This window comes from Triplophysa dalaica, chromosome 23, assembly GCF_015846415.1.
Source record: "Triplophysa dalaica isolate WHDGS20190420 chromosome 23, ASM1584641v1, whole genome shotgun sequence".
NCBI lineage: Eukaryota > Metazoa > Chordata > Actinopteri > Cypriniformes > Nemacheilidae > Triplophysa > Triplophysa dalaica.
Genome location: NC_079564.1, coordinates 8806532 through 8832809, shown reverse-complemented (window position 1 = coordinate 8832809; position 26278 = coordinate 8806532). Strand labels below are relative to the sequence as shown.

The following is a 26278-nucleotide window of genomic DNA, read 5'->3' as shown; positions in this document are numbered from 1 at the left end:
TCTTCACAATTGAATTAATGTCAAATGATTTCATACTTTTTATTTTAATATAAGTCATTTCTACTTAGACAATGAATTTTAAGTGTTCAATTTAGTGTACTTATCACTGCTCTGAGTAATGTAGGTTTCAATATTTTACAGTGCAGAGAACTAAATGTAACCAGTACTGCCATCTGCCTGATTGTCAAGCCAGACAAACATTTACAAAAGTGACCACCAGATGTCACTTTATGGGTAGATAATTTCCATCCTTGTAATTTAAATTAAAACGGAACTTTATTACAGTTCTGGGCCCGTATCCCTAAAGATTCTGAGAATCCTCTCAGAGAGCTCCTAACTTAACCTAAAAATTCCTTGCCAGGAGTTTTAGCTTAGAAGTGATTCCAGAACATTTTCAGTGAACTCTGAGCAAGGAATGGATGGAAAATCCTATCTTAGTGAGGAGGTGTGGTTGACCCCGTTGCTAGGTATGAGTCATCATTTCAAAAGCCGTGATTGGTTGATCCTACAAGTTTGATGAAAATGAACTTTTGGTGATAATGAGCAAATGATGTACCCTCAAATCAATAAATATAATTATACACTCTAATCTTATGCAGACTGTAATTGTAAATGATATTTCACTTTCAAGAAAATATCTGGAAAATGAATAGTAAGCTGTAGGGGTTATAGCCTAACATTAGAATCTAAAATATGTGAAAACTTAAGCTCATTACACCCTGTTCAAATAATGATTTGTGTCTTATTTGCTCAGATTAATATCCTAGCTGGCATATTTTGTACTTTCACTCCTATATGGACCCCATTGAAAACAAGATGGCCTATCTCAAGGGGCTGTCCGTAATGAAGTAGAAATTACAACGTTACAACCAGTGGTGTAGTCTAGCTTATTGTAGTGAGTATACTATGCCTTTTTGCCCTCCCAGCCTCATACGCACCCATCCCAGAGCGACACCCCATGGCACCACCACACTCACTTATGCATAAAGTATGCATCTACATGTAATTGAGAGCATGATTAAAGACTGCTTATTATAAACAACAAAAGACAGTCAGCTGATAAAACCTGTGCTCCAGGTACCATATTCATATAGTATCATCATTCTTAAAGTTCACCCAAAAATGAAAACTGTTATAATTTCCTCACCCTCAAGTTGTCCCAAAACTGTATGAGTTTCTTTCTTCTTTATAACACAAAAGAAGATATTTTGAAAAATGTTGGTGATCAGACAGTTGGCAGCACCCATTGACTTTCATAGTCTATACCTTAGCCTGACTTTCAGTCCACAAGGCTGGCCAGGGGTTCTCATTTCTCTCATCATCTGAAATAAGGAGATATACAATTTTTATTCTGTTTACCACACACACACACACACACACACAATCTCCCCTCTTCTGCCTTATTAATTGATCCCCCACACTAACGGTAGTGAAGTTAGCAAGTTCTGGATAAAATTCAATATACCAACAATCCCCTGCTATTACAGTTACGTTTAATGATACCATGTACTGTATGCTAGCTTTACTTACTAGGTAACTTTACGATAGCATCAGCCTCATTTTCTGGAGTTTCTGTAACGATCGTGTCATCTGCTGCAGCTGAAGTGTCACCAGAAGCTGCTGTAGCTTTAGAGGCAGGCATCCGAAAACACTCAAAGAGTGTACTTTGAGTCTGCTTTCGTTTCAACTCTTCTAATTAAGATTCAGAATAACGTTAGTCTTGCGATTTAAAGACACTCAAGGTGAATTTAAAACTTGTGCCGAAAAAGACCGCCAAGCAACTGCTTTTCCTTGGTAGATGACGTCAGTTCTGTCACAAAACGATGTTGTTACGTATCCTCACATTTTTTAAGTGGGTATACGGAAATCCTTTGACTTTCCTAGTGGGTATACGGCGTATACCTGCGTATCACGTAGACTACACCATTTTTTATCAATGTCTGTGATTGCTGGCTGGTCTATTTATGAAGGTTTTTAACAAATATCCTACAAACACAGAAAATGGAGAAAAAAAGGAATCGCAAGCCAGACTGGACTGAGGAGTAAGTTTTGTTGCTGGCCCAGTTGGTGAACGAACATAAAGGTATGTTACGAGGAAAATTTGGCCCAACTGTCACTAGCCAAGGCAAGAGGCGCGCCTGGGACACAATATCCCAAACAATCAATGCCTCTTTTCCACTGGTGGTGCGGACAGGCGACGATTTTGAGAAAATGTGGTATGTGCTGCAGTCCAAAGCAAAAGATGAGATTTCAGCACACAAGCGGGAATCCTCACTCACAGGTGAGCAAAATACTATAGCTACCACATACTCTGGCAACTTGCTCCTGCTGGCAAAGTTAATTTACATGCCTAAGTACTGTGTTCATTGACTGTTTCTTTCTAGAGGGTGGACAACCTGCAAAGCGGCTGTCCCAGGTGGCCGACACTGTCTTTCAAGTCCTGGGACACTCTGAGGTCAGTGTCACCGGGCTGCCAACAGGCATTGACATGTCAATGATGCAGGCCCTTGAAATGCAGCAAAGGTAGGACACAGGGTTATTCATATCAACAGTGTTTATTCATTGCAGAAGCCATTTCGTGTGTTATCCATGCTCATTGTATTAAATTAATTTAATCAAAACAATAAATACACTAGGCCTATGTATTTCTGTAGCATGGAGACATCACAAGAACCGGGCCCATCAAGCTTGCCGACAAGATTGCCGCCTGAACCATCTGCAGCTGCTACTCAGGATAGCCCGGCGGATCAAACACCATTCCCATCCGAAGCACCTGCTCCGTCAGCATCCCTGCAGGAGAGAAGATTGCAACTCACAATTGATGTGTTTGAACAACAAAAAAAAGTCCTTTCCCTTCAGGAGGAATACTACATCCTTAAAATAGAACACCTAAAAAATAAACCATTTACAGATTGTGTTCTGTGTCTTGCATTTAACAATTGCAGGTGATGTGCAGTAAAACTGTGGTAGTTCTTAATACCATCACAAGTTCTGAAATGACATGGGGCTACAGCTTGCCTGAAATGTAAATTTGTGAAGTTTGCCCTGTAAGGCAGTCCACTCTGGGCTAGGTTCCCCTGTGGAATGTGAATATCTTCTTCACCACCATCCTCATCGTTGTCTTCATCCTCATCCTCATCGCCATCCTCCAGAGGTTCTGCAATTTGTCTAACCTTGCAAATATTGTGTAATATTGCACAGGCTATGATGACTTTGCTGACTTTTTCAGGCCTCAGCCGCACCTCTCCGTGGAGAACATGAAAGCGCCTCTTAAGCTGGCCTACGCCACGCTCCACCACCGCTCTTGTTGTCTTGTGGGCCCTACAATAGAATACAGACCTTTAATTATTTTATGGAAAATTGCACTACTTGGATGCTCTAACATATTGCTTGCATTTCATTTCCATGATTTTTGTATTGTTTGACTTACCTGTTATAGTTTAATTGGGGCCCTTGGCGTGGCTTGAGGTAAGGTGTAAGGAGCCATGGTTTGCATGGGTAGCCACTGTCCCCTAACAAGTGGCAATTAGCTGGCAAATAGCGTCTCTCAAAAAGATGTATGATGCCACTCTCAGAGAGTATTCTCGCATCATGTGTGGAGCCTGGCCATTTAGCCACAATGTCCAAAATCTTACAGGCCGCATTGAACACTATTTGCACATTGATGCTGTGGAAATTCTTCCTGTTAACAAAGACTGCCTCGTCCTCTGATGGCGCAATTATTCTCACATGTGTTCCATCAATTACACCCACAACGCCAGGGAATCCTGCAATGTCCATAAATGCCCTTTATGTGTGTGTAAAGTGCGTGCATCCAGCGGGAATGAAACAAATTGTGTCACAATATTAGGTTGTGACTCTGCTGACGGAGGATTGGGACAGACCCAAGTCATCACTGCTGCATTGTTGCATTTTCCCTGTTGCCAAATACCTCAAGGTTGTGATGACTTTCTACTCCGGTGTAATAGCGTTGTGGCGTCGAGTTGGTGAAGTAATTGCATCTCTAAGGATGTCCACCACAAACATGATTCCTGCACGATCCAATCTGTAGCGTCTCAATAATTCTCTGTCATCCAGTGTTTGCAGGACATCTCTCCTGCCTCCTCTGTTGGCCATTTTGTGCAGCTGCTTAGGGGAACTCCTAAGCCACTAAAAGTCCTCTTCCCTGCTCTTAGCAGATCTCGCCTTAGGAGCCCTTTTAAGCGCTAGGAATCTTGAGGAATAGCTTTTAAATTAACTGGGATTTTCGTGTCACTTTTAGGGGAAATTCTAAGAAAACGTCATGACTCTGAGAATTTTCTTAGAATTTGGCCGCTAGGAGCCACTTTTTGCACAAAAATTCTTTTGGGATACGGGCCCTGCGCTTTTTCTTCGAGACACATCATAAATTAACTTAACAGTCTTAACATCAGAGGTCCAGCTCAGAGCTCAATGTGAGTGCCATTAAGAATCCAATTCATCTGCCCAGCCTACTTTGCAATGTACATGCATATGAGAAATATGTTTTATATAACTTAGTAAATTGTGTTGCAACAAATTTACAAATAAAAAACTTCACTCATATGTGTCACTGAGTTTAGGCTTTATGTTATATGAAGTAAAAGTCCACTGGATGACCAAATTATTTGCTTGCATTTTATTCGAAGAAGGAGATTGAAAACAGTTTTTTATTGTATTATTGTTCCATCAACAAACAATAAAAAATGTCTAATAGTCATTGCTTAATATTTTAATGTTTATTGATGATTAACGAGTCAAAGTTAAATAGAAATTAAAACCTTTTTTTCATCTTTAGTAATGAACAAAAGCCAAAACAACAACAAAGATTCAACAGGCGACTGTATTTGATATTTAAAGCAGCTGTGTATAAAGAATGACCCGTTTATTCTCATATTTTTCTTATGTTTGGTAATGTCATGTGTACTCTTATGAAAATATTCTACTGAGCTTCCTCCACCTAATAATGGTGTGAAACCACCCTTCATATAGGGATGTTTTTATGGTGGGCAGTGATATCACCTCATGCAATCTTTGAGATAAGTATGTTTCATTACACCGAACAGAGGTGTTAAAGCTCCACAAGTCTTTACCAGTCGCGTTGAAGAAAAATACACATAATTACAGAAACAAAAATATATAGAATACAACACAGAAAAAGAAACAAAGGAGTGTCGCCCAAATTAAAGAAGATAAAATAACACAATCGTTATACTAACCTCTAAACTGACTAAAAAAAGAAATATGAAAATAAAACCGAAGTCTTCAGCGTAAACGACGCCCAATTTAACTCCAATAATCTACAAACAAAAAAACAAGAGCGGCGTCACACTCTCAAATCTAAACTAACAAAGTATAAACTAACATGATGCACTGACATACACCCTCAAAGAACTCGATAGAAATCAATTGTTAAAGAATAGATCTATAAATAGATCCAATTGCATAACACAACGCATGACTTCATAAGACCAGATACATTAAGCATCAGGACCTCATGACGTCAGAAGGATGATTGGCAGTCGAGTCAGCCAATAAACACCAACCTAGAAGTGGAGCAGAAAGGGACACAGAAAGAAAGGTGAGCGAGAAACAATACAATTTACACAAAACACACACGGAACGTAACACAGACGCTCACATTTTTAAGCAAAGCAAGAACAATAAAAATTCTGTCCTCATTTACTCATGTCATTTCAAACCTGACTTTCCTCTGCAGAACACAAAAGAAGATATTTAGAAAAATGTTGGTAACAGTAAACCATTGGTCCCCATTGACTTCATTGGTTTGTGTCCACAATAGAAGTCAATGGGGACCAATGTTTTTCAAAATATCTTCTCTTGTGTTCTGCAGAAGAAAGAAATTCACACAGGCTAAAAATGACAACAGGGTGATGGAATTTTCATTTTAAAGATGAACTATTCCTCTACGTCTGGTATATATGTTCTTGTGAATATTGTGTTGTTGCTTTTCTTCATGTTGGTGATATAGCAGCACTACAGCTGTCTTCCTGTGTGACTCGTTTAAATTGAGAAAGATATTTTTGGGCACTTCTGCTTTTGTTGAACTCTTACTTATATGAGGGAAGAACACTCTCTGAAAGACTTTTTAACTCTTCTTCTTTAGGTCTTTTATCAGTTGAGCTCTATGCTCATGACAGAAATGTAGTCTGCGTTGTGTAGTGATGAATTATAAAGTGATTCTGTCTTTTTTTGATCAATTCTTTTCAGTGCCCTTGATAAGAATCCAGATGGCAATAATTCAGATCATTTTCTTCATTATCATCAGCAGCTCTTTGTTACTACACACTCATTCAGGTTAGTCAATTTGTCTATTCAAAGGCAAAGCATTACCATGACATTACATAGGCATGGCAGTTTAAAAAAATGTCATTATGTGCATTAATAGATATTCAAAACAGAACGATAAAACAGTCATGTCCCTTATCTTGTCATTGCTGTGTATTTTTGTTTCAGCTGATGTGTATTCAGCTTTACTTCCACACACAGTAACAGCTCTCACAGGATCTTGTGTACAGATACCCTGCACATTTGATGTCTCTGGTTTCGATGAGAAACTGAAGAAAACAAAACAGATTCATAGAATTTGGCTGATGAAGTCTCCACACCTTGGTCGAGAAAATAGTTTGGTAGTGTTTAACAGCAGTGAAAACATCATCCCAGGATTCAGTCACATAGAGATGATTGGAAACCTGACTGAGAGAAACTGCACCACTGTCTTCTATAACATCATGATGAATCATTCAGACGTTTATTACTTCAGACTGCAAATGGAGCCAAATGTGTTCAAAGGAACATTTAACCCCAATTCAGCTGATTCAAGTGATTCAAGCAAGACAGTCAGGATCAATGTTACGGGTAAATGCCATCACAGACTATTTGTTTACAAGCTTAAATAAAAATAAAAATTAGGTATGCTTAACAAAAACAGACTAGAACATTTGTGAGATATGCTCATGTTGAGTTTAAAGATTACCTCTTCAACTTCCCATATTATCAGACAGTTTTACCAGCAAAACCAATGATGAATATACGTGACTTTAAAACTGCATTTGTACAACCTTATTTTGAAACTATCTACAATTATTCTCCCCGCAGATTCACCACATCCTCCTGAACTCAGTATCACTCCAGATGTGAAACAATATGTGCTGGAGGGGACTTCAGTCAGTCTGAGGTGTTCTGCTGAAGCTCCCTGCCCAAAAAATCCTCCTACATTATCTTGGTCTCTCATCCCCACATCTGCAAACATCACAACACAGTTACAAGAGAAACCTGATAAAACTCAATCTGTGATTTCCACAATGACCTTCAATGCTTCATACACGGATCACAAGAAGAACATCTCCTGCACTGTAACATATTCAACACACATCTCTAAAGACACAACTGTGGAAAGCACCATAATGTTACGAGTTCAGTGTAAGAGAATTTAAACCGTTATGAATTATGAATTTGTTATATTACTCTTTTGTTGTCAAATATGGGGTTATGTTTGATATCAGTGGAGTTAAACATGGTTCAAGTCTCATCATTTAATGTCTGTCATGTTTGCTTTCTCCACCAAGTTCCTCCAAAAAAGACATCTATCAGTGTTGAACCATCTGCTTCAGTCTCTGTGGGCACTAATGTGACTTTGACCTGCAAAACCAAAGCCAGTCCTTCAAAAAACATTAGCTACACCTGGTACAAACGTGGACAGGAGACACGTCTAGCCTGGAAGAATAATTTTACCCTCATTGTTACTCATAATAATACAGGATGGTATTCCTGCACAGCACAGAATAAATTTGGCAACCAGACGTCAGAAGAGATCCAGCTCATAATAAAAGGTGATATTTAACATATTTAACAAAAATTATTTAACCTAGAGAAACTTACTTTTATAGATTTGGATATTTAATAGAATTCACATTTATGTTCTCAGTCATTTGTGAAGCATCTTTGTTGTAAACTGAATGTATCCCTGTTGTGTTTCAGAGCACAATGGATCCTCTAAATCTGTGATTTATGGCTGTACAGGAGGACTTCTGACTTTACTTGTGCTTTCTGCAGGATTTGTTTATTGCGTGAGGTACTTGACTGAATATATTTTTTGTCTTCGTTTTGATTCCTTTTGATGTTATATGCTTATGTTAGCAAAACAAATACATTAAGATTGTATTCTCTAATAGGACAAGAGCATCCAGTCAGACCAACATCAAAGGAAGAGATGAGGTGAGTGTTCACAATAGTTATAATTTCTATGAAGATTTTTACAAACATGTTACGAACATTAATTGTTTTATGATCTTTTAAATATAAATGTTGATCAATTTTCACCTGATTTTCTCCTCAGACTGATGATAAAAATAAAGACATGGAGATCTATTCTAACAATGCTGTTGAGATGACCATAAAAACTGAGGTGACTGAGGACGAGACGGATGAGATCCATTATGGAGAGATTGACTTCTCCGACCTCCACACAGACAACGTGACCAGAAAAGACCCTGAGACAGAGTATGCTGAGATTCAAAGATCAAAGAGAAAATTAAACAGTGACCAGAAACAGGAGGACCTCTACGCTCAGGTCAAGACAAAGTGATGTTTATGTCACTGAATGAACTCTTTATCACATTGTACATATGCCTGGAGCGATAAGAACTTTGACAAACATTCTGATGTAGGCTAATAACAAAGTTAGCATCAGTTTAATAACACAGTGTTTGCGCTCCAACTTTTATAGTTCTTGTACAACTTGTGGTGTTTATTGTCATGATTCCACTATCATGTCATGTTTATTCTTGTCTTGCAGCGGAGTCATGGCACAGCCTTTGGGTTTTGTGTTAGAAAGACATGGCTTTGTTTATATTTTGGCTTTCCATGCTCTTTCTCGTGTCTCGTCAGTGTTTTCCGCCCTTTTATCTCGTAAGCTTTCCCGTAGTGTTAAGCACCCGTCACCTGGTCCCTATTAATTATCTTGTGTTTGTTCCCTTTAAATAGTCCTCATGTTTCATTGTCTTGTGTCGGTCATTGCTTTAGCATGTACCTTAGTGTGAGGTCCTTCCATGTCTTAAAAGCAATGTCTCTTACCAAGTCCAAGTAAGTGTAGTTGAGTGTTAGTCCATTGTAGTCTTGTCTAGTATTGTATCAAGTCTTTTTTAGTTTAAGTGTAGTTAGTCTAGTTCCTGTATACTTGTCATTGTTATTGTGTCTTGTTTTACCCCTCGTGTGCCTTTGTTTTGTGTTTTATTAAATTCTTTTTGTTAATCCGTTACACTGCCTGCATTTGGGTTCTTCCCTTCCCCTGTTTCATGACCGTAAATTATTGTGGTAATATTTATTTTCATGTAGCATCAATGTTTTCGTGTATATTTAGCTAGAAATGAAATGAGTAGATGTCATAAGTATGAAATTTTGGTATATTGCAAATTATTTTATACATTCTAGAAATTTTGGTAGCAGGGAAGGTGGGATGGAGAGATTGGGTGACTGCGTCTTGGTTTGTGAGAATATAAGCAAAATTTCACAGCAGCCGCATCAGCCTCATATCAACCATTTGCAAAAATGTGGATAAATGTGTGGATAAAAGATAAAATTCTGCGCCTATCAAAGAGGAACCATAAAGCTATTAAGGTTTAACACCTTCATTTTTGAGAGTGTGTAGTTTGTATCTCAGCCAGTCTTTTCCACCCAATACAACACAGTTGTCTTGATTTCCTTCACAATTGAAATAATTATGAAAAATGATTTCAAACTTTTTATTTTAATATAAGTCATTAAAAATTTGGACAATGAATTGTAAGTGTTCAATTAAGTGTGCTTAACACTGCTCCAAGTAAAATAGGTTTCAATATTTTACAGTTAAGCGTCCTAAATGTAACCAGTACTACCATCTGCCTCAGAGATGTGTCAAGCCAGACAAACATTTACATAAGTGACCACCAGATGGCACTTTATGGGTAGATCATTTCCATCTATGTAATTTAAATTAAAACGGAATGTTATAATAGGTCTACCCTTTTTCTTCGAGACACATCATAAATGAACTTAACAGTCTTAACATCATAGGGCCAGCATAGAGTTCAATGTGAGTGCCATTAAGAATCCAATTCATCTGCCCAGCCTACTTTGCAATGTACATGCATATGAGAAATATGTTTCATATAACTTAGTAAATTGTGTTGCAACAAATTTACAAAATAAAATAACTTCACTCATATGTGTCACTGACTTTAGGCTTTATGTTATATGAAAAAAAAGTTCACTGGATGACCAAATTATTTGCTTGCATTTTATTTGAAGAAGGAGATTGAAAACAGGTTTTTATTGTATTATTGTTCCATCAACCAACAATCAAATAATGTCTATGAGTCATTGCTTAATATTTTAATGTTTATTGATGATTATCGAGTCAAAGTTAAATAGAAATTAAAAACGTTTTTTTCAACTTAAGGAATGAACAAAAGCCAAAACAACAACAAAGATTCAACAGGCGACTGTATTTGATATTTAAAGCAGCTGTGTATAAAGAATGACCCGTTTATTCTCATATTTTTCTTATGTTTGGTAATGTCATGTGTACTCTTATGAAAATAGCCTACTGAGCTTCCTCCACCTAATGATGGTGTGAAACCACCCTTCATATAGGGATGTTTTTATGGTGGGCAGTGATATCACTTCATGCTATCTTTGAGATAAGTATCTTTGATTTAAAAAAATCTTGGTTTGTTTCTTACTCGTGTTTTATAATTAAAACTGTTACGATGATCATTTATGTTTCAAGTTAACATTTAGACAGAAAACAGCCATTTTCAGTTGCTGCCGACTCAAAAAAGAATTTGACACACTTTTACTGACACTCACAATTTTTAAGCAAAGCAAGAACAATACAAATTCTGAACTCATTTACTCATGTCATTTCAAACCTGACTTTCCTTCTTCTGCAGAACACAAAAGAAGATATTTTGAAAAATGTTGGTAACAGTAAACCATTGGTCCCCATTGACTTGCATTGGTTTTGTGTCCACAATAGAAGTCAATGGGGACCAATGTTTTTCAAAATATCTTCTTTTGTGTTCTGCAGAAGATAGAAATTCACACAGGCTAAAAATGACAACAGGGTGATGGAATTTTCATTTTAAAGATGAACTATTCCTTTACGTCTGGTATATATGTTCTTGTGAATATTGTGTTGTTGCTTTTCTTCATGTTGGTGATATAGCAGCACTAAGACTGTCTTCCTGTGTGACTCGTTTAAGTTGAGAAAGATATTTTTGGGCACTTCTGCTTTTGTTGAACTCTTACTTATATGAGGGAAGAACACTCTCTGAAAGACTTTTTAACTCTTCTTCTTTAGGTCTTTTATCAGTTGAGCTCTATGCTCATGACAGAAATGTAGTCTGCGTTGTGTAGTGATGAATTATAAAGTGATTCTGTCTTTTTTTGATCAATTCATTTCAGTGCCCTTGATAAGAATCCAGATGGCAATAATTCAGATCATTTTCTTCATTATCATCAGCAGCTCTTTGTTACTACACACTCATTCAGGTTAGTCAATTTGTCTATTCAAAGGCAAAGCATTACCATGACATTACATGCATGGCAGTTTAAAAAAATGTTATTATGTGCATTAATAGATATTCAAAACAGAACGATAAAACAGTCATGTCCCTTATCTTGTCATTGCTGTGTATTTTTGTTTCAGCTGATGTGTATTCAGCTTTACTTCCACACACAGTAACAGCTCTCACAGGATCTTGTGTACAGATACCCTGCACATTTGATGTGCCTGATTTCGATGAGAAACTGGAGAAAACAAAACAGATTCATGGAATTTGGCTGATGAAGTCTCCACACTTTGTTCGAGAAAATAGTTTGGTAGTGTTTAACAGCAGTGAATTTTCAAAGATTATTCAAGGATTCAGTCACATAGAGATGATTGGAAACCTGACTGAGAGAAACTGCACCACTGTCTTCTATAACATCATGATGAATCATTCAGACGTTTATTACTTCAGACTGCAAATGGAGCCAAATGTGTTCAGAGGAACATTTAACACCAATTCAGCTGATCCAAGTGATTCAAGCAAGACAGTCAGGATCAATGTTACGGGTAAATGCCATCACAGTCTTTTTGTTTACAAGCTTAAATAAAAATAAAAATTAGGTATGCTTAACAAAAACAGACTACAAAATTTGTTAGATATGCTCATGTTGAGTTAAAACATGACCTCTGCAACCTCCCATATTATCAGACAATTTTACCAGCAAAACCAATTATGAATGCACATGCCTTTAAAACTGCATTTGTACGAGCTTATTTTGAATCTATCTACAATTATTCCCCCTGCAGATTCACCAGATCCTCCTGAACTCAGTTTCACTCCAGATGTGAAACAACATGTGCTGGAGGGGACTTCAGTCAGTCTGAGGTGTTCTGCTGAAGCTCCCTGCCCAAAAAATCCTCCTACATTATCCTGGTCTCTCATCCCCACATCTGCAAACATCACAACACAGTTACAAGAGAAACCTGATAAAACTCAATCTGTGATTTCCACAATGACCTTCAATGCTTCATACACGGATCACAAGAAGAACATCTCCTGCACTGTAACATATTCAACACACATCTCTAAAGACACAACTGTGGAAAGCACCATAACGCTACGAGTTCAGTGTAAGACAATTTAAACCGTTATGAATTATGAATTTGTTATATTACCCTTTTGTTGTCAAATATGGGGTTATGTTTGATATCAGTGGAGTTAAACACTTTTCAAGTCTCATCATTTAATGTCTGTCATGTTTGCTTTCTCCACCAAGTTCCTCCAAAAAAGACATCTATCAGTGTTGAACCATCTGCTTCAGTCTCTGTGGGCACTAATGTGACTTTGACATGCAAAACCAAAGCCAGTCATTCAAAAAACATTAGCTACACCTGGTACAAACGTGGACAGGAGACACCTCTAGCCTGGAAGAATAATATTACCCTCATTGTTACTCATAATAATACAGGATGGTATTCCTGCACAGCACAGAATATATTTGGAACCCAGAGTTCAGAAGAGATCCAGCTCATAATAAAAGGTGATATTTAACATATTTAATAAAAAAATATTTAACCTGCAGTAAGTTACTTTTATAGATTTAGATATTTAACGGAATTCACATTTATGTTCTCAGTCATTTATGAAGCATCTTTGTTGTAAAATAAATGTATCCCTGTTGTGTTTCAGAGCACAATGGATCCTCTAAATCTGTGATTTATGGCTGTACAGGAGGACTTCTGACTTTACTTGTGCTTTCTGCAGGATCTGTTTATTGCGTGAGGTAATTATATAACATTATATATTAAATATATATTCATGTACACAAACTTCACTCAAAGTTTTATTCTATAACAGGATGTCATCCAGTCGAGACAATACCAGAGAAAATCAGGTAGGTCTAGTTTTGTATTCTAAGGATTTTTAAATATTTTACAAAATATACCATATACGTGTATTTAGATATAAGTCACTGTTACAAAATTCTAATCAGTAATTAATTGCTGATTTTTGTGAAAAGTAAATTGTTTTTATATGATAAGACTTTTTCCAGTTTTAACCAGTTGCCTATTAGCTTGCGTATAACTAGTATATTGGCCATTTATTAGTTCTTATGAAGGACATGATAATGCCTTATTCTGCATGATCATATTCTGCATCCCTTAATTCTACCCCGAACCTAAATTTAAATGCACCAATACACAAAGTATTTAGTAAATTAAGAGTTTGAGACACAATGCATAGTTAAAGTTTATCATATGATATTAAGCATAAAACTTGTAAAGGTTTTGTAAAACCAAAAATATGTTTTTTATAGATTGCAACTTGTAATATATATACAGGCATTATCTCTGGATTTTAATGCATTATGAATGCAGGCTAGAAAGTGGTACAACATTATTAATTCACTCACCATCTTAAAAATTATAAAAAAAAGACGTTTTCATGACATTGGAATAAACAGATCACTGATGACGAAACAATCATCATCTTCTATGGAGAGACTGATGTGTCAAGTTTGAAGAACTGCTTCATCGCAGGAACAAACTTCAGATGTGATGAATTTACAGAAGTACAGTACGCTCAGGCGTCATAAGTAATTTCCATTAAAAATTAGTCTGTCTCTCAGCCAGGAGTTGAATACTGTTGTGCTAGCAAAAGTGTTTGAAAATTGTGCAACATTTGGAATTTTTTCAACATCAAAAAGTATTTTGTTAAATTGTTCCTGTCTGTGATTTAAGAGTTTTATATATAATGAAAATAATATACAAAATAAACAGCAGAACAGTATGAGTAATGTAAAGACTTTGATTGTGTTGTAACCAATTTTCCATCAATTTTTTATGTATTTTGAAAGAGATTTATAAAATGTTGTAATTAGATTTAAATTGACTTAAAATGCAGGCTTTTTGCTGCAAGCTGTATTTCAAACACTTTAATTTCACCACTTTCATTTATTTTTAAAACCGAATTCTCTTAATGATTTAACATTAATATTTTGCACTTCATACAAACAACAGCTTAATGTTGCAGCTGATTCCTTCATTTACTTGCTCTAATAAAGCATTCATATACTCTTATTCAGAGTAAAATTAAGAATTACCCAAATAAAAATAAAAAATTCCCCCTTATGTTGTTCAAAACCTCTATACGACTCGTTCTTCCGTAGAACACAAAAGAAGATATTTTGAGAAATGTCTTATCGGTTACAGAAATGGTATCAAGTATTTTGCTCTGTGTGTGCAATATTCAGATAGCAATTCACTATTTCTAGGATAATTGCATGCTGTCTTTATCTAATTAGAAAACTACATCTAGCATAACCTGATATTCTATTAAGAAAAATAGTCAATAACAGAGATAAACAAACTTCTCACTCTTGCATGTCATTGAGTTCAGTCTTTGCTTGTTTTCTGTATAGTCTTTATATTATTCAAGTGTGTGGTGTAAATGCTTACAGGATCACAATAAACTTGGCTTTAATTTCATGCTAAATACCAAAGTCCATTTAAAATAATGCAAGCTAAAAATGACAAAAAATCTGAATCACTTAAACCTTTTTTATTCCATCATCCCAGGTAAAAAACATACACACATTTAATAACTGAGATCTCAGTTTTCTTTGGTCCAGATCCTTCAACATTAGTTAGTAGAAACCTGAATTATGTCAATCATTGATCAACTGATAAAAGGCAAATTAAAAATAATAATAAAAATAGCTTTCAGTGGGTAGCCAGTAGTTTAAAAACAAAAAAGGTGATATTGGTGCTTTCCTTAAAAACCCATGATATAAAATTATTAAAAGTACCTATTAAGTTTTTTTGCCAGGAGGGATATTGCTCTGTAAATTCATAATGTGCACTTGTATGAACAGAAGATCACTTAAACCATAATTTGGGGAAACAGCTTGTAAACATTAAATAAAGCTTTTCACTATTGTAAGATACAATAAGGCACCTTGGTATTGATATCACTGATAATGACACAGACGTTGTATTTTTGCATTTCTTTGGTGCAGTGCAACAGTCACATTAAAACAGTAACCTCCCCAACCCCCTCCTATTACTCATTTTAAAAGTAATGTAGTGTCTATTCAATCCCTGACTCGCTCCTCTAGAGCTCTCAGCTCACCCTCCACCTGTGCAGGTAGATCAGACCCAACCTGCTGGGTGAAGTAGGTCCTGAGCTCCTGTGCTTCCTTCTGCCAGAAAGGTTTGGGTAGATCAAACAGAGCACCCATATCTACTTTGCCACCTAGACCTTCTGTGTTAATAGCATTCTGTTGTGGAATCCATCCCACAATGCTTTTCTGGGCACCCTCGTCTTCAGAGGTACGGCTGCATCTTTTGAAGACCCACTCGAGGACGCGGGCGTTCTCTCCGAACCCTGGCCACAGGAAGGAGCCCGTCTTCAGATCTTTGCGGAACCAGTTAACGTGGAAGATCTTAGGAAGCTGGGTCGGGGCCTTGCGGGTCTCCATGCTCAACCAGTGAGCCAGGTAGTCGCCAAAGTTGTAGCCGAAGAAGGGACGCATGGCGAAGGGGTCGTGCATGATCGCCTTCCCTAGAGATTTTCAATGACGTATATTAAACATGTGTATCAAATGTGTAAATTTACATTTATGCATTTGGCAGACTTACATCAGACAACTTACATTGCTTTATCCTATACATTTTACAGAGGTATTTGCAATCCCCTGGGATCGAACCCACAACCTTGCGTTGTTAACACAATGCTATTACCACTGAGCTACAGGAAAGCTATCAGTGTAAAATAAATATAGGATATATCAAATAATTTGAAAGGGAATAAAAGTCAAGCTTTACCTTTGTGCTCAGCAGCAGCTGTAGATTCAGATCTCATGGAAGCACCCACAAACACTCCATGACGCCAGTTAAAAGACTCATACACCAATGGAACACCTTTAAAAAATTAAGAGAAACACACATTTGACGATATACATCACATGACTATGTAAAATGGAGTTTGAAGCAGCGGTACCCACCCTCGGGTCTTCTGCCACCAAATACAATGGCATCAATAGGAACGCCCTCATCACTCTCCCATTGTGGGTCAACGATGGGACATTGACTTGCTGGGGTGCAAAACCTTGAGTTTGGATGAGCGCATAGTGAAGAATCCCCTGAGAAACATAAAGGAGAGTGTTTTAGTGCAAAATTATGGAGTAGATGGGTTAAAAATATAATGACAAGTAATTCTTTCAAGTAGAAAGTCAAAAATATATGTTTAGTCTCATAACTATTGACATACTGTTAAATGCTTTTTCATTTCATCGATTTTAACCTAAGCTTTTGTTTTATAAGTGGGAATCGTATTCAAGCGAACATACTGTAAGTGTCAGAACTGAAAACGCCCTCGTTTCTGAAATGACAACCGTTATTGACACCAGGCCCAGCGAACGCCAGGTCCTGGAATGCACCCGTGATAGATAGGTTGAACACCGCCTCCACAGAAGAATATCAACGACGCCTTCTCTAGCCCCGCCCGCTGGTTCACCCATGACAGTACTGAAGTTACAAGTTGCGCAGAACCAGATAGAGCGAGCGAGCAATAAACCTGCAGTTAAAGATGGCAACATTGCCGCTGCATAACCTTCCTTTGGATTCCAACACAACCACGCATAACTAAAGGCTTTCCAGCTCACGTGGGTAAAACATTGAGCATTTGTTTGCTTCATTTCACCGCAGATTACTTTGTGAACAAGGCACAGGCTGACGCTGGATTTACAGAGAGACTAAAATTATTATTGATCCTTCAATATTGGATCCGATAGGAATGGCGCAGCAATCTTATTTGAGTAAAACATTTTTGTACTATGCATCTGTATTGCTTTATTAGTGATCGCTTGATGTGCTTGAAGTAGAACTCATACAACAGTATAAAACAACAATCAAGGCCAGTTCATGACACCTTTAATTCTTGATTTTTGAAAGGTCCAGTGTTGAAGTTTAGCGACATCTATTGGCGAGGTTGCGAACTGCAACCAACTGCTCACTCTTCCCTACTTTTGAAGTACTACAGTTGCTGACTAAGGGCTAAGATGTTGTCACGTTTTCACTTCTTTGCCGAAGGACATGGGGTATTTACAAAACACCCTCTATTGAGCTGTTTATCCGTTTAGGGCCACTGTAGAAACAACATGGCGATTCCATGTAAGGGGACCTGAGGTGTATGTAGATAGAAATATCTCATTCTAAGGTAATAAAAACGTAACGCTTCATTATGTAAGGTCTTTATACAACCTCTAAAGACATACAGACAAGTTTTGTTGAGTTTTGTTTTGTATATTTTGTTGCATTTCTGTCAATAGATCCTCCAAAAAATTTACATTGGCCCTTTTTTGTGCAGTGTTTTTTAACAGTGAGACAGAAAACTAGTCTCTGATATTCACGTTTTATAAAGATTGGACTATGTTCATGACAGCCATTATTTTTCCTTCAGATTCTACCAATGCATAGAGTCACTTCTTTTTGAATCCAGCTTTTGAGTGCCTCCTAACAAAATATCTAATAACCAATACACTTCTCAAACAATCTTACCATATTTCCAGGAATTTCCATGCCAGTCTGTGAGTTTGATTCCAGGCGCAGGTGGTTCTAGCCCCTCCCACCACACACCTCCATCACTGGTTTCTCCCACATTAGTGAACACTGTGTTCCTGGAAATAGTTGCCATGGCATGAGGGTTGGTCTTCAGCGATGTCCCAGGGGCGACTCCAAAGAAACCGTTCTCTGGGTTAATAGCTCTGAGCTTACCTAGTAGAGGAACACAATACACCACCATCAAGAATTACAAGCTACTATTTCAAATTGTTAATCATTACCCAGATTCCGGATTAAACACCACACAGCAAAACCGTTTCCGAGCAACAGACATATTTTAGTGTGTTTAATTTAGATATACGGCTTATTTAATGAGTGTTTTGTTTATGGAGCTATACACTAAATCAGGTTTTATTAGTTTATTCGCTGTTGCCTAATGAAATTGCTCCAATATAAAATTCAGTGATGGTCTTTTCAAGTAAATCGAAAGTTGCATAGGTTGTAAAGTTGCAAGTTATTTCTCACCCTGACTGTCAAATTTCATCCAGGCAATGTCATCTCCCACACACTCCACCTTCCAGCCTGGCAGTGCCGGTTTCATCATTGCCAGGTTGGTTTTCCCACAGGCGCTCGGGAAAGCTGCTGCAATGTAGCGCTTTACACCCTGAGGATTTGTAATTCCCAGAATCTAGAGAAGAGTCAAACAGGGATGACTATTAACATCCTGTTTTATAAATGATGGCGTCTCTACAGACCTTGCAGAAGATGGACTGCAGGTTTAATAGTATGATTCAATTCAACTTGATCAATATTGCAATTTATTAAGTTGCAAACTCATCATTTTTGTGGCATAACACAGTGAAAGGAAAAAATCCAGGCGCCTAACTGATGTCTTGTACATTATACATACGCATTTTCATACATTATACATATGCATTTTGAGACACTTTCATCTAAAAATAACTCCCAATGCATTTAGGGAAACATCTTAATTTGTTTCTGTTTTATCTGGGATTTCAAACCTGTAGTTCAGCTACTTTTGCTAACGTAAATGAGTGACTAAATGAATGATTTACATAAATGAATAAATCAATAAGTCTCCATATTTTTATGGTACAATAATATTCCAGCAAATGACGCCTCATTTGGGATCCTTTGTTCATGTGTGTATGCCTTAGTGTTTCATCATTTAAAGCAAGTTTCCACGTAGATACACGAGGGTCCGGGTCTGTATCGGACATGATATGTCTTACCAGCATGTGTTCCGCCAGCCAGCCCTCATCTTTGGCAATGCGAGAGGCGATGCGAAGGGCAAAGCATTTCTTTCCCAGGAGCGAGTTTCCACCGTAACCGCTGCCGAAGGACAAGATCTGTCTGGTGTCTGGGAGATGTGAGATCAGCACCTTTTCTGGATTACAAGGCCAGCTGTTCACTAAAGGAGCTGAGAAGAACAGATGAAGAATATCAGCCAACTACAAATACAAACTGACTGATATCTTGTATTGATTAGTTTTCAATCATGACATTTGAAGATTTCTATTCTTAAGAGATGTTGCTGTGAATCGACATGTACTATATTCCCCAATAAGGAATATATTGGTTTTCTGTTTTTTGTAACCAAAGACATCTGGTCCGATCAAACAGCTCATAAGATTTAATGATACTTTCTACTAGTGGAACCAGAATAAACCAGCATAGACCAGCATGGTCCTTCAATTAAAGATTAACAGGTCCTGAAGTTAATCCTTCAGCAGAGTTGAAGCCCTTATTACATGTGACATTCATATAAACCAGCCAATGTACCTTTGAGTGGTAATGGTCTGCCCAAAGAGTGCTGACAGCGCACAAACTCCGCCCCCTCTGTGAGTTTCTGCAGTACAGGCGTTCCCATGCGTGTCATGATACCCATGCTGGCCACCACGTATGGAGAATCTGTCACCTGTACACCAAACTTAGCGAGTGAAGAGTTTACCGGACCCATACTGAAGGGAATCACGTACATTGTGCGTCCTACGGAGAAACCAAAACCATAAATATATTCAAAGACAATGTACTGTATATATAGTACTAATGCATTTTGGCTCACACAATAACTTCATGTATTTGGTGGAGTTCATTATACAGGAGAAGTTTCCAAATCTTTCACTTATTATCGTTTCCTTTTGGTTAACACACAGCTTCCAAAGGGAAATGTTTGTGCATGAAGTAGTATGGCTGACAACCTTTGCTTTTGAAACGTCTGATACAAAATGTTTGAATGATAGATTAATGGTTAGTCTAACACGCACCTGCCATGCAGCCGGGAAAGCGTTCCTCTCTGGCCTTCTGGAAATTTTCCTCGCTCATCCAGCTGCCCAGCTGGGATTTAACACCTCCAGCGGGGATAGGAATTGTGTCTCTCTGCTCTTTAGTGACTATAACGGTTTTACTTTCCACGCGAGCCACATCTTTAGGATCAGTACGAGCCAACCAGCTGCATAGAGAGATCAAGAATTACTACAGTAGTAAATCCAAATAAATGAACACAATAACCAGGTATGATGTGATATATAAATGAAAATAACCCAACATCTGAGACAAGCGACAAAAACATTTGTAACAAAAAGGGATAATTCACCTTCAAAATGAAAATTCTGTCATTATTTACACACTCTCTTGTCATTTCAAACCTGTATGACTTTCTTCTGCAGAAGACAAGAGAAGATATTTTGAAAAATGTTGGTGACAGAAAACCATTGGTCCCTATTGACTTGCATTTGTTTTGTGTCCATGCAATAGAAGTCAATGGGGACGAATGGTTTTTGGTTACCAACATTTTTTTAAATATCTCCTATTGTGTATTCTGAAGGAAAGAAATCAGAAAGGTTTAAAATGACAATAGGGTGAGTAAATGATGACAGAATTTTAATTTTGAAGGTGAACTATTCCTTATGAAAAACAGTGGGAAACCTAGGCCTAAAACAGTCAGTACTTACCAGTTCTCATATTTGGAGAGTTTTTTCACCATTCCCTCTTTCTCCAGGTTAGCCAGAATATCTGCCGCCTCCTCAGGTGTGCCTGTGACCACACGCACTTTAGCAGGTTTACATTCGGCCGCTGCGCCTGACACAAACTCAGCCACAGACGGGGGCAGAGAGGGTATAGAGGCAAGGGCCCGGACCCCCACTGTACGGACACCATTTCTCCTGCATTGACAAACACACAAAAATGAGTTCAATGAATTGAAGATGTACTGTGGGACATAACTATCCAACAATAAAGTTGAAAAAGTTTAATGTTCATTAATTTTACATGCAAATGCAAAATAGTATTGAGAACAGAGTAACAATGTATGTCTCATTTCTATGATGAGTGGGGACTCGTTTAGTCTACCTTGAAGTGAATTTCTGTTTTCGATTAATCAACCTGGTCAGTGTTGAGAGGTTTAAGGATTGTTTAGAAACTAAATAAAAATACAGAAAGACCAATTCTTCCTCAAATTTACTCCCCCGCATAACGAACAGGTCAAACCAGACATGGTGGATCATACGATCTATTTTGAAACGTTAATTCTACATAACGAACCCCACCCCTTTTACATAAGCATGCAAAGAAAAATTGACATTTATGATCTACTCTAGAGGTATGTAAACTGGTTTAGCCTGACATGCCACCAGATGGGACTTCAAATGACCAACAAAAACCAAACAAGTTAAGTTACTTTGTGTTGTTATGTTTTAGCTAAGAGGATTCTCCATGAAAGAACGTACAAGTCACGTAGTCATAATAGTTCCAGATCAGATTTCAACCCAACTCTTTTGAGTCACTTCAGCTGTATATAAGTGTAAAGAGCGACACATGAATATAAACACAAGGGATAGTTCAAAAATGAAAATTCTTTCAAGAACACAAAAGATATTTTAAAGTATGTTGGGAAATGAGCATTGACTTTTATTGTAAGGACATAAAGTCACTAAGACATTTCTCAAAATACCTTATTTTGTGTTCCAGAGAAGAAAGTCATACACAGCTTTTGAATGATAAAATGATGGCATAATCTTTATTTTTGGGCGAACTATGACTTTAACACGAATTAACTACACAAGGAATCAGCCAAGTGCCCAACATACAAGAAAATTTACTTAATGCGATTTATCATTCAGCTACAGAATGACCAGACAACAGATCATACAAAATTGTTATATAAACTAATACAAATAAGTGTTTTTCATTTGCTTAACATTTTTCAATAATTCACATACTTCCAAATGCCTTATTTCATTTTTATGAGTTCACAATTATTTAATGTATATGTAAAGATAGGTGTGTCTAAGCGTTTGCCCAGTTCTAGAAATAGAAACTGAAATTCAAAGAAGTGGATAATGTGTTTAACAATTGCCCACAAAAAATGCGAGTGCTAAACAGATTGACAGACAAACAAAGCAGACAAAATTTGCAGACGGACAAAAGAAAGGACAAAGGCAACATGCTTAACACTCCATTTGTCAATTTCTGAGCCTGCAGACGGGTCAAAAATCATTTGTCTACGTCATTCTTTATCAACGTTTCCGCCATCAGCATTATTGATAAACAAGACTAAAGACTTGACTAAAATCAGGACACTATTCGAGTAGCAAAAGTGGGCTGCTTTCACCATTTGCCCTACTGTTCTTCTCAAACCCCCACCCCCATTTCAACACCCCTACCCATCTACCAATCTCACTCTATTGTCTTCCAAAGCCATAAACCGTTTACTCCAGAACAAAGATAAATCCCTCATGTTATCAGTTTTGCACCCCATGATCCCTCTCTCTCTCTAATAATTGCTTCACCATCAATTATAACAGGTAGTAAAGCACACCCCCACATGAACGGACCAATCAGAAGGGCTCCTGTGCATTCACTCCCCATCCCTCCCCTCAAAGGCTGCATGAACTGGGTCCGCCAACTATCACAAGCACACCATGTACACGAAACACATGCAACCGTTTTATGAGAAACATACAAGAAAGTGTTCTGTCTCTCTTTTAGCCATATGCAGGCTTTAATGCATTTAGCATGTCAGCAATGATATGTTGAACACACTCAAAATACACACACACACACACACACACAGTCAGATTAATAATCAGTTACTGGTCTCATGCATGTGTAGGGTAAAGTTTAGCTGGACACTTTCACAAGGTGCATATTTACTTGAAATCTTCAGATGATGTAATCAGTTATTCTGGTGAGAGAGTCATAAAATAGATATTGATACAATAGAATAAAGGTTATAATAAAGGATTTGCAAGGATATCCATCTTTACTCCGGCAGCTACACTTAGATATTAGATACACACACAATGTATTATTCATTTCAGCTTGATCTGAATAAACCATTTTCCAGAATTCCCATTGGGATACCGTAGTGACGTCTGCTTCACTTCCGTGTGATCTTTCCTTAACCTTACAACAGCAAATCCATTTATCTGTGACTTACATTTCTGCATTCCTTCGTATGACACACTAAATACTCAATACTGCCTTCAAGTGACACGTAATGTGTGTCAAAAGTCATTTTTCGCACAATAGCAGACTACAGAATTCTTGAACTTAGTTAGTGACGTATTGTAGCAAAATAATCTCAAATGAATCAATAAGAGAGTTGACAGGGCTGTGGCAGCTGTTTTACAGAGAATGCAAGCCTGTTTAACCGTCCATCAACATTTACAAACTATACAACAAGGATGTTTGCCTTGGAAAAGGACCAAGTGCATTAACCCAACTCCATAACCTGACAATAAAGTAATATGGCATACGAACCCTTTAATTCAGTTCAGTTCTTTGGCCATCTTATACCATAAGATATAGACATTTAATGTATTTACTCTGATTTAATAACATAACTGGGTGACCAACTAGTTATTCAGAAATATGAATCAACATAGAAATGCTTGTCCTGATGAAGATGAATGTAGCATAGTGATCAATATGCCTGTTATTACATCGTTTAAAATGTAAAAAAGTAATAAACTGAAAGTCAACCAAGAAACACTCACCTCCTTAATACTCCAAGCAACATGCAAGACATCTTTGGTGCGAGTAGATTTGAAGTGTAGAAAAGAACTCAACTAATGGCTTCAAGGGGAAAATAGAAATATAAAGAAGTATGAGAGGGATAACTTGATCCTCTTCAATCCCGAGCACGTCTCATATCAAATGGGTGGCAGTGATAAAGTCCAGCTCGTGAGGTAGTGTATGGTAGAGTGAGACCCTTGCACTTTAACACGTGTAACTCATCCCTAGCTGATCCCACCCTTATCGCAAGTCCTGCTTTAATTAAGAGTCGCTTTAGCAAACTAGACTGAGATCTCCCTGTTTTAATAAGCTGGTGTCGCGTTGGCAAACTTCCTAGTCTACAAACACAGCAAGTCAAGCGTTTCAGACTCCAATAAAACACGACAAAGCGGAAATCTCGTGGATTTCATTCATCAAAAGTTCCTAGTTTGAGTCCTAGTCTAACGCTCACGACTCCTCGAACTTGTAAGTCGCTCCAAAGAACCGCTGGTGGACGCCGGCTGATGCAAGCGAGCGCGCTGTCCGTTCACGCAAAGCACTCGGTGTACCCAGTCGCGCACGTCCCGCTTGCTAAACAAACACAGATGAGCAAAGGTTTCTACAGGTGAATGGTGTTTTTAAAGGTTCTTTGAGGTCCGACGTCAGGTACTGTTTGTGCCAGGTCAGCAGATGTGCGTAAAGTTGACGGCGTGTGCCGTCAGGCGGAAGCTCATTGGCTGTGTGACGTCACTCCATTCATTAGGCTTGTTCGACTTGATGCGGCGCCAAAAAAAACGTGTATATACTTGATGCGGCGCAGCAGGATACGACAGGCGGATGACATCAAAGTACCGCGAGAGCTTTCCGAAAAACTGTTAAAAGTTTGGTCTCGCGGTATTGTGATGTCATCAGCATGTCGGATCTTGCTGCGCCGCATCAAGTCGAACAAGCCTAATGTTACAGCTGTGAACGCGGGTACGAGACAGCTGTAAATGTTATTTGAAATAGATTGTGGTAAGATGTGATACAATTGTTGCATTAATGTTTATAGTTAAAACTACAATAAACATACCTATCTTATCCTTAATAAGTGTGCTTGACCAAATTTCTTTCTTGGTAATTGAACGCCAACATGCAGCAGCAAGAAATGACGCATTTACATTTATGCATTTGGCAGACGCTTTTATCCAAACGACTTACATTGCATTATCCAATACATAGGTATGTGAAATCCCCTAGGATCGAACCCATAACCTTGTAGTTAACGCAATGCTCTTACCACTGAGCAACAGGAAAGCTTTCTATTCTACAAACACAGAAAGTCAAGTGTTTCGGTAACCATTTAAGAACCAGATACATTTAAGAAATGTAATAAATGTATTCGTTTTGTGCATATTAATACAAAACCACAAATTTGCTGCATGGCTAACTTTAATGTGAATTAATCATTACAATGACTGTGGCCATTGAGAAAAAGAGAGACGTGAGAGAACACAGGAACACTAGGAGAAGGCTAAAGATCACAGGGTTTGTGACAGAGAGGTAGATTAGAGGATAGAGATAAGGTGATATAGCTATTGTGGTAAGACTTTAATCTGTGCGAGTATCTGTACAATCCACTTTTAGTGATGTAATGTAAGTTTTTCTTTAATCAAATTTTAGGTGTTGTTTAAAATACTATTACATATCGTTTGACCCTAACCAAAATCCACAACCACTGCCTCAACACACACTCACGTCATGTGTTTAGTTTCCATGTTTTATGGCAAAATAATTTGTATACTGTACAAAAACTGTATATTCTATGCCCTACCCCTGAACCTAACCCTCTGAGAAATCGTTTGTACTTTTTTTACATTTTCAAATAAACATAGCTAAGTTTCATTTATATGTTATTTCCCAAATTTGGACCAAAGAATATCCCGACAGCGTCAAAAACATTTGGTCACCACAATGCTGGGTTTGCCAGGACCAGACACACACAGACGCACAACATGTTTTGATGATAAAAGAGGACTTTACCCTCTGGATTTTGCAAGGCCAACACGAAACAGTCTTTCAGATAAATGAATGAAAAAAAAACTCTGTAAATGTTCGAACCCATTCTTGTGTCATTGTTTGTCATTCAATAGTCTGACATGATCATGT

At 37.7% G+C, this 26278-nt stretch overlaps 2 protein-coding genes across 2 annotated transcripts; one reads left to right on the top strand and one right to left on the bottom strand.

Annotated features, from left to right (window-relative positions):
- The first annotated feature begins 6161 nt into the window (after positions 1-6161).
- On the top strand, positions 6162-14645 carry si:dkeyp-28d2.4 (uncharacterized). The gene is made up of 14 exons (XM_056737629.1): positions 6162-6315; positions 6475-6876; positions 7117-7440; positions 7587-7850; positions 7999-8092; positions 8193-8235; positions 8357-8603; positions 11416-11550; positions 11708-12115; positions 12356-12679; positions 12826-13089; positions 13239-13332; positions 13407-13443; positions 14014-14645. The coding sequence occupies exons 1-14, from the start codon at positions 6183-6185 to the stop codon at positions 14143-14145; spliced, it is 2901 nt and encodes a 966-aa protein (XP_056593607.1). The 5' UTR covers positions 6162-6182; the 3' UTR covers positions 14146-14645.
- A 450-nt stretch (positions 14646-15095) lies between these two features.
- pck2 (phosphoenolpyruvate carboxykinase 2 (mitochondrial)) lies at positions 15096-24820 on the bottom strand. The gene is made up of 10 exons (XM_056738300.1): positions 24133-24820; positions 21088-21297; positions 20401-20585; positions 19916-20122; positions 19366-19553; positions 18638-18800; positions 18110-18325; positions 16555-16692; positions 16376-16471; positions 15096-16112 (listed from the first exon to the last, which is right to left on the bottom strand). The coding sequence occupies exons 1-10, from the start codon at positions 24162-24164 to the stop codon at positions 15643-15645; spliced, it is 1905 nt and encodes a 634-aa protein (XP_056594278.1). The 5' UTR covers positions 24165-24820; the 3' UTR covers positions 15096-15642.
- Between the last annotated feature and the right edge of the window lie 1458 nt (positions 24821-26278).

What these genes read in the sequence shown, in the direction of transcription:
- si:dkeyp-28d2.4 (XM_056737629.1), top strand. Translation starts at nt 6,183, where the DNA reads ATGAATTATAAAGTGATTCTGTCTTTTTTTGATCAATTCTTTTCAGTG. An exon ending in CATAATGTTACGAGTTCAGT is followed by an intron (nt 7,441 to 7,586) that starts GTAAGAGAATTT and finishes TTCTCCACCAAG; the next exon opens with TTCCTCCAAAAAAGACATCT. An exon ending in GGATCTGTTTATTGCGTGAG is followed by an intron (nt 13,333 to 13,406) that starts GTAATTATATAA and finishes ATTCTATAACAG; the next exon opens with GATGTCATCCAGTCGAGACA.
- pck2 (XM_056738300.1), bottom strand. Translation starts at nt 24,164, where the DNA reads ATGTCTTGCATGTTGCTTGGAGTATTAAGGAG. An exon ending in TTGCTTGGAGTATTAAGGAG is followed by an intron (nt 21,298 to 24,132) that starts GTGAGTGTTTCT and finishes TTGTCAATGCAG; the next exon opens with GAGAAATGGTGTCCGTACAG. An exon ending in CAGACCATTACCACTCAAAG is followed by an intron (nt 19,554 to 19,915) that starts GTACATTGGCTG and finishes TGTTCTTCTCAG; the next exon opens with CTCCTTTAGTGAACAGCTGG.